The sequence below is a fragment of the Cupressus sempervirens genome, chromosome 7, assembly GCF_028749045.1.
Source record: "Cupressus sempervirens isolate cs-2001-9-10 chromosome 7, ASM2874904v1, whole genome shotgun sequence".
NCBI lineage: Eukaryota > Viridiplantae > Streptophyta > Pinopsida > Cupressales > Cupressaceae > Cupressus > Cupressus sempervirens.
Genome location: NC_143124.1, coordinates 912467629 through 912476904, shown reverse-complemented (window position 1 = coordinate 912476904; position 9276 = coordinate 912467629). Strand labels below are relative to the sequence as shown.

The 9276-nt window shown below is 33.0% G+C and overlaps 1 protein-coding gene across 1 annotated transcript; it reads right to left on the bottom strand.

Annotated features, from left to right (window-relative positions):
* Positions 1–7247: 7247 nt before the first annotated feature.
* LOC149550470 (RING-H2 finger protein ATL2-like) lies at positions 7248–8194 on the bottom strand. Its single transcript, XM_089795091.1, has one exon. It carries the CDS (start codon positions 8089–8091, stop codon positions 7510–7512), a length of 582 nt encoding a protein of 193 aa, XP_089651217.1. The 5' UTR covers positions 8092–8194; the 3' UTR covers positions 7248–7509.
* Between the last annotated feature and the right edge of the window lie 1082 nt (positions 8195–9276).

Genomic DNA, 9276 nt, shown 5'->3' with positions numbered 1-9276 from the left:
TGGAATCCATTGATGTTCGAAGCTTCTGCCAGGTTTTCTTCGTTTTGTTGATTGCAATGATAACGTTGAGATTACGTTCTTGACAAGACTGGAGACTGATTCCGCGGCCTTTCGACGTGTCCGACTTAGCTGTTTCGTCTTCCGTGTGTCGTTTTGTATTTTTTTCAAATTTGCCACGCGTTGAATTGACAGTTTCTGTTGCGAAATTCATGCACACTTCCCTGCCATAGTGTTTCCCCGCGTTCTTATTCCACTCCCCCCTTCTTTTTCCTTTGTGTTAAAGTCCAAATAGGAGCAATAAGTTCAAAATTCTATTCAAATAGTGTGCAAAATTAATTACTTCTTACTCAAAAAATAAAATAATTGCTATGTATCTATAAATAAATTGCACAATATTGTTAACCATAAAAAAAAAACTTTCCTTTTATTTCTTAGAATTAAAGATTAAGTAAATATAATTTGTTGATGGAATAAAAGACAATGTCAATTATACTAAGAGTTTGCCCCTCATTACAAGATATTTATCGAATATATATGTCTATAATTTAATTTGTGATAATGTGTTTGTTTTTGTTAAATTGAAAGCATATATTTATAGATTTTGTCCAATTTTTATAGATTGTTCTAGTCATATTTTAAGATGTGTTGAGTTAATTGAACATTGAAGTTATTTACACCTATGAGCTACTTGATATGATGAGTATGATTATGTGTCTATTCATTCTTGCCATTATATTATTGGTGTGAAACACACCCCTTAATCTTCTCAAATTATATTAGTATAATGATTTATCCTTGGACATAAAAGCTATTGTGATTCTAGTCACCAATATTAAAATTGTCTCCTCAAAATCTCACAATAACCTAAATAAATTTGTAATTGGTGTTTCTTGATTCATCCCAATCTATTTAAATTAAGGTATATGTTATTATAATTAAGGACGTGCCTAGGTCATTTAATTAGTGTGAAAGGGTATTTACCTAAGTAATTGTTTAATTACATATGTGTCTTACATGTTGATATTTTAAGTCTATTTAGGCAATGTTCTTTGTGCATCTCAAGTCACACAATGAAGGAAAATATCAAAAAAAAAAATTCATCATCGCCTAAGGGTTTTCTTTCTAAAAATTCCTTTTCTCTTTTTTTATACGAATTATTTGTAGCACTAAATGACTTATATCAAGGTTGCATATTAATAAAGATTCATACTTTTTCGAATCAATATCTCTTGGCCTCCAACTTGTTAATGGGCAAGTGAGGGATAAACCTCCTACTAATGGTTTTGGAAACCTTCTGATCTGGGGTGGATCAAAATCAACTTTGATAGGGCCTCCAAGGTTAACCTTGGTCTGTCCAAGGTAGGATATGTTGCTAGAGATGAATTGACTAATATCCAAATGATTGAAGCAAAGAAACTTGCAAATGACACAAATAATGAAATTGAACATTTGGTTGTAGTCAATGCAATCTTATGATATTTCTATTAGGATTTAATTATGTTTTTTTTTTGAGTCAAACTCATTGACCCCATGTTTCATGAGTAGTGGTTCAAATAAACCATGTCTTATGAGAATGAATGAAACACTTAACATGCATTAGATCTAGGTGATGTGCATGGTTCAATGTACATATCAATGTAATCGTGATGGCAAAGAAGATGGATGTTAGGAAGTTGCATCTTGAAGGTGATACCTAGCAAAAGAATAAAAAACTGTATTATAAAAGGAGAGATTGATACCTTGTATTTGAATAAACATATTTGAAAAATAAAAAGCTATATTTGCACCATTTGAGGAATTTAAAGTAATACATGTCTTGTGTGAAGCCAATGAGGTAGCTGACAAATTGTCTATTGTTGGGGTTTTGGTGTCAGATCAAGAAGGCTTTGGATGCTTGAAGATTTTAGGAATATTCAGATTGGGGACCTATCCTAAGGTGGAAGGGAGTTTGTTTCAAAGGTTGTTCTTTTTCAAAAATGAATTTCAATTTCAATTATAATATAATCTAGGTGTGATGTCACGAGTGAAGGGTTTTGGAGTGGTTTCGACGTCCATGAGTTGGTGGCATCAGCAGAAAAGGTGGGGATTAATAAAGATTGATGTGGTAAGCTTAGAGGAGGTATAGTGAGGTCACTAATTGTTTCATGTTTGATGATGTATGCCTGTCATTTTCTAGATTTTTTTATGGGCTTTTACATCATCGGGGGTGCTTGGGAGTTATTGGATTGAGTAGAAAATCACATCATAGTATTTGAACTCTACAAATAATATTTATTATCTTCCTTTTAAAAATTTTGACCTTGAAAGAAAAACTTAATGCATTAAGGAACCAATCAGATCTCATAAATTTCATCTAGAAGATGAAAAAACTTAAGGTAACTTGTTCAAATGTGAAATTCAAGCAATTCAAACAAATATGTTTTAAGGGATATTAAAATTGGCCCTTATGAATTTCATATGATTCTTTGGATCTATAGATGCATAAAGTCATATATTGATTATATGTAGGCTTATGTTAATTTCTACATGGATATGTAGCTCTTTTGTTTCTATAAATCATCTCCTATGCGGTTTTTACATGTGTGAGAAGTCACAAATATTTATCCCTTATGTTTATGTAGTCTCTAACACATGAATAAGGATACATACATGACCTTTTATCTGAAGGATTTGAGAAATACACAAAAAAAATCCACGAAGCCCTCGAATACCTGCATGTAAAAAAACCTATCATAGAGAAGAAAAGGACAAGCAATGACAAGTGCTTTCTCTAAAAAATATGCAAATATATTCTCATAAAAAGAAAAGACACAAGATACTTACAAATGATCTATTCTTATAGTAGGAGATCGAAACCCAAAAAGGGTAACCTAAAAGGTACAAAGGGTAACTTAAAAGGTAAATGCTATTTAATAATTACTAATTAATTATTAAATATGAATGCAAAAGGTGCATAAAGTGAAATCTTAAGAAGGGCAAAAAGGTAATTTAATAAATGAGATAAAATTAACCTTTTTCTCTAACACCCCCCCTTAAAATGAGCAACAATGCAACTACAAACAATGCAAAAAGAGTAAAGAAACTGCAATGCAATGTTGAAAGCAAACTTGTGTCCTGACAACAAGGCCTGATGAAGTACCCAATCACAACGAAATCTCTGTGAAACATAGAAATAGAGAAAACCCAATGGAAAAAACTCTACTCCAAAAAGAGATAGCTAAAAACCTAGTAAAGGACTACAGAAGCCTCCAACTAGAGAAATTGGTCTAGAAAATAAGAACAAAGAGCAATCATGAAGAAATATCACTGAAGCATGAAGAAGTCGCAAACTCTATCAAAAATAAACTGTTGATCTATAGAAACTCCATTGAAATAGAACTTGACTAGGTAGAAAAGACTACAATCTACATCGAATCAGGAGGCACACAAAGGAAAACAACTAAACTCAAAGATATAGATGGCATGAAACACCAAAGCCTAAAGAGTTGATCAATCAAACCAAGGAAGCATAAGAACCCCCTAATGTTGACAAGAGTGAGGTGACAGGCAACTGAAAAGGTAGGCCAATAACTCCTGCAAAAAAAGAAAGAACCAAGAACATCGAGAGTGAGGAAGAGGTACAAACACCTATAAAGGCATGTGTCATCAACACATCATGGGGCTAATGCCATGGAAGGGACACTCATTTGACAAAGGAAGATGGCACTAAAAGGAAAATAACTATCCCCCCATGGCACTTGATAATGTAGTGGAATTACAACAAAACACAAAGATGTGCAAAATCCCTAATGCAATAGAGTGACACTTTATCTTAGTGTGTTTGAATAAAAATGCTTACAAATGATATAAAAAATGATCAAAAAGGGCAAAGAGCTGTTACAATAGATAGTACAACCCAAAAGAAGAAACTCCATGCCACAAAAATGATCCTCAAACCTGAAACACCCAAGATATCCACCATAGTACAATAAAGAAAAAACCATAATAGAAAGAGTTTGGAGCAAAATCTGGAAGATAAACCAACATTTCTAGAAAGATAACTGAATGAGATTTCCAAAAATATTACATTTTCAAAAATCAGAGTTGGGATGCTCAAGATATGCCCTCCAGAGTGAAAAATAGAATGCCCAACTTTGACTTCCTAAATAGGTAACCAAATTGCATCAAAACCATAAAATTCCTGTGCCATTGTCTCCATCTTGGAACTAGCTTTTTGACACTTCTTTTAGATCGAAAAAAGACCTCCATATGCTCACCAAAAAATAACAACTAGGCTAAAAGGGGACCTAAAGGGCATGCAGGTGGTATGATGCAGTGCTGACATCATGTTGATGTCAGTACATCAAGTGCTGCATTAAAATTGATGGCCAGGGGGCCGTCGCAGCAAAGAAAAATTGCCACATGGCATTGTGGGCACAAAAAAAAGCTGATGTGGTAGGTGTTAAAGGAACCACGTGGGTGGTGGTAGGCTAGGAGGAGGTTGAGCCGTAGTGGTGGCAGAGCGGTGGCTATAGGCAATAGAGGTGGAGCGGTAGCGATGAGCAGACAATAATTGACGATAGCTGGAGTGTAGTTGATGGTGGCTCGATGCCATAGATTATGTCATTGGAAAAACACTAAGCTGTCAGAGTCGCGAAGTGGGCCAGAAATTGTCGTCGAGTCCTGGGAAAGATCGTCATTAACGAAAAAGGTAGCAATGGTGTCAGAAATGCCTCGGTGGGTTGAAAACATTGTGATCGGGGGCCGATAAACAAGAAACACTACTAGAAAAGGGCTTGCAGGTGCTTTTAAAAAAAAAATTATTTTTTTGCAAAAGATTGCATTGAGATGCGTACAAGAGGCAGTACGCCCTTCTAGGCAAAAAAATTGCCACCCGGATCAACGTTGTCCAAAATGGAGGAACTTTATATGAAAATAGGGGTTTTGACACCTTATAAATCCAAATGTGAGGTTGGTTTGGCCTCAAAGTGCTCCAAATTTTAGAGACCCCCTGTTTTCACAAAAAAAAATTCAAAAAACTTTAGATCTAATCTATCAAACCCTCGATCTCCTTTTTAATCCAAATATTAAAAAAATCCATGAAGCCCTTGAATAGCTACATGTAAAAAACCTGTCACAGAGAAGAAAAAGATTAGAGGTGGCAAGGGCTTGCTCTAAAAAATATGCAAATGTATTCTCAGAAAAAGAAAAGATTCAAGATACTTACAAACGATCTATCCTTATAGTAGGAGATCAAAACCTTAAAAGGGTAACCTAAAAGGTAAATGCTATTTAATAATTACTAATTAATTATTAAATATGAATGCAAAAGTTGCATAAAGTGAAATCTTAAGAAGGGAGAAAAGGTAATTTAATAAATGAAATTAAATTAACCCTTTTCTCTAACATGATCCTCCTAATGTATCTTCATAATATGAGAGAACACATGTTTCCCTATTTCCCTACCTTTCTTTGAAAAATGGCTTCACTGTTAGAAAGTGAGGTTGATGTTATCCATGTTTTTGTGACATTAATGTTTGTCATTGATGTCAAGATAGTCATGTTTCAGTCTCTTGGTGTATCAATGGTTGTATACTAGTAGGTTGACATATCCGTTGTGCATCATTCAATGTACATCAGTAGCTTGTGTATTTGTGGAAATGCTCACCAATAGGTATATTATCTTTCTTATTTTATCATTTGAATTTTGAAAGCTATGATAATAATTTTTTAATATTGATCATAAAAGAAGAGGTGAAGGAAAACAAAAGAAAAGAAACCATGAAAGATTTGTTTGTTATTTGTAGACAACTAATTAAAGAGGAGCATATGTCCTTTTTATTATAGTTTATTATTTTATTTTGGAAAGACAAATCTAAAAAATTGAATAGAGATACATGATCAAAAGCAATGCTAAGTATCTCAAACCTTTCTAAATTTCTTTAGCCATCTTCATTAATAACTAAGAAGGTGAAATCAGCCATAATTAAGATGCAAACAATATAACCTACAAATCAAAAGCATAAAATGTTGGTCTCACTCTCATCTACCTTTTTAACTTATTTTTGAAATAAAAAATATCCATAAAAAACAATCACAAAAAACTTGTCTTTTTTTTAATACAAACTTTGACTCAACAAACTTTCTACTATCTCATTTCCTCCTTATAACATCTAATATTGTAATAATTTATCTATTTCGCCCACTTCACTATCTAAACCTTATTAAGATATTAGTTACTCCTACTTTACTTCTTGTATAAATTTAGGGAATATTTCATGAGAACGAGCTAAAAATTCTTCGAATTCTTATCATTTAATGAGTTTTTAATAATAAGACATCAACTAAGTTTAGGCTGATATTTAGTTAAGTAGCAGACATTTTCCATTACAAGTCAAATTGTGATATTTTTGTTAAGATTCAAGTATGTAGGTTTTGATTCAATCTCATTGACACACGTTTCATTAATAGTGATTCACAAAAACCATCTCTAATGAGAAACACTTAGCACTCATTGCATCTAGGTGATGCGCTAGGATTTCTTGAGAGGTCTATTATCTCAATACTATTCCAACTGAAGCAACACTATTTGCAAAACCTCGTCAATTGATGTAGGCTAATATCTTGTCATCAACGATATTTTTCAATATGGAAGACATTTAGAAAGATTTATAATAATTAATGGTAGTTTTCATGCCTAAGTCAACTTGCCTAAAATTGTGGCTATGGAATTTTAAGATGTGAGATTTGAATTATTCCTAAACACACATCCCTCTTTTTCTACCTACTTATTTCTCTCTTACACTATGTCTCCCTCTATATATCACTTCATATCTGAATCTATTTCTACTCTCTCTTTATCTTTCTATCTCTCTTTCGCCCCACCTTATTCTCCTATTTCTCCACCTTTACCTCCACTTCCACCTCAATATATATCTATATCTATTTTTGCATCTCTATCTTCTTTGTTACACACATAATATCATTCAATTGAATTTTTTTTTATAGAAATATTATCAAATTTTCTCTAATCCTCTTTAACGTAGTTATTGTACACCAAGATACAATTGCTGGTAATTTTTTATCAATAGAATATGAAAGGTAAAAGTTGTTCACACAACAATCCAAGTTAGATCCCTCAAAATGGAAAATAACAGAACCTTTTGGTGTGGAGCAATGCCTTGTGAACCAGTCTGCCTCACAAACGTGAACTTTATCGTTCGCTGAAGCGCAAAATGCATGAAACCATAAAACAAGGTCACAAAAAAGATTATGAATATAACATATCATTCACAGTCAGTTAAAATAATAAAAAGAAAATGCAGCACATCAGATCAGTGCCGATCACTTGAAAGGGCAGACATTAAAATCCCCTTTCAAGATTTCTACAGGAAGGAGCCAAAAATTCACAGATCTTTGACATTAAAATTTTGGTTCAGCCCATTACAAACTTACATTGCTCAAAACTCAGGAGAATCTCCATAGATCCATGATGAGATACACACAGCCAAGATATTTCTTACATCATATTCAACCTCCTCTATTTTCCTTGCCAAACATATTAATCTCTGATTCAGTCCTCTCTAACTCAGCCCTGCTTGTATTGTCATCCACATCAACCATAACAATATCGCCACCTCCTGAATTATTATCTTTAACAAGATCTACCTTTACCTTTTTTCTACAGAGAGGACAATTGGAATGTGAATCAAACCACAAATCAATACAAGCTGCATGAAAACTATGATCACAACTGGGCAAAAGCCTCAACTTTTCCCCATCTTCAAATTCACAAAGACAAACAGAGCATTCTGTTGATTTCTCTCTGAATGTTTCCGATCTATACACAAACATGGGCAGAGCCGCCATTATTTCTTTATCCAAGCCCGTTGCAGATGGATCATCCTGTGCAAGAGAAAAGGGAAGAACTCTCAAAGAATTCTGAGTGGGAAGAGAAAGTTGAAGGTATAATCTTCGACGCAATGTTGCATAGATACAGAAAAGAAACAGAAATATAATTGCACAGAACAGAGTAACCAGAGCTCCTGCCATGATCATCTCGCTTGTAGTGAAAATATATATGCCCTGATTTTTTTGATTGAGGGGCTCCATGGTTGTCCAGAGTACAGAGCAAACACTGTGAAAAAATTATGGAAGAGATTTTGAAATTGGGGATGGAGAAGTTTATAGATAGTCGTTGGAATTGAACGCTTAGTAATGGAGATGGTAAATAAAACGATGTGGATGAATTTTGAATGGATGGCGATGAAGATAACATCGGGGAATCCCGAATTTTTTTTGGCATTTTGAGCTAAAATTGCGGCTAATTTATTCCGTGTTCGTCTCCGCCGGTGGCGCTGAAAACGTTTGTTGGAAGACATTTAACAAACGTCGAAATTTTAGTCGCTGTTTTTCACATGAAATTCGTGAATTTTTTAAATAGGTTGTCACACAAGTAATTAGGTAGCAACCGTTTTTACTTTTTAAGGGAGGAGAGGTTTCACGTTAATTTAATCAACTCTTTTATGGGGACAGCGGGAGAGTGGTTTCGGGGACTCTTTTGGGAATAATGGATATTAGATTTTTTAATAAATCCAATTTAGGTTGGTTGTGTTTTTATTGATTTTTTTTGATGAATAGTCTTTTTTTTATTAATAAATAATATAAATATTTTTATTTTGGATAAAAGGGTAATGGAGAATCTTTTAATAAAATGGTAAAGTTCTTTTGGAAATGAATAGTTGTAAAAAGTGCTATGTTTCTAATTGTTTAATTTTTTATATGAATTGTTTAATGTTTTATTGTTAAAATATTTAATATATGTTTCATTTAAAATTCAATTAATAAGAAGAATATATATAGTTTTATAAAACAAGAGATATTTTATATTTAATATGATTAAATGTATTTAAAACATGTTAGAAATGCATCTTATTTTTCGTATATTAGAAAAATGATTTTTGATTAAATAATTTTCTAATACTTTAAGCATACAGTTCAAAATATAGATAAAATGGAGCAAAATCAAGTTATTTATTGTATAATGAAGAAGAAACGTGATTCAAAATAAGTACGACAAGAAAAGACATGTGAGAATGGACCAAGAAGGTCAATAGAGCAACATAAGAAGACAAAACAATAGACTATCATACCAACCAAGAAAAGGACTCAAATGAGCCAAGATTTGAATAAAGAACCCAAGGAGAATGAATAAGTGTAACAGTAGAAGACTGCAACATCACCAGAGGTCGAAGCACAACAAAAAGATAACACACATAAAAGTGATAGTCATCTTGA

Bases quoted from the DNA above. Each gene is read 5' to 3' on its own strand.
- LOC149550470 (XM_089795091.1), bottom strand. From the start codon at position 8,091: ATGGAGCCCCTCAATCAAAAAAATCAGGGCATATATATTTTCACTACA.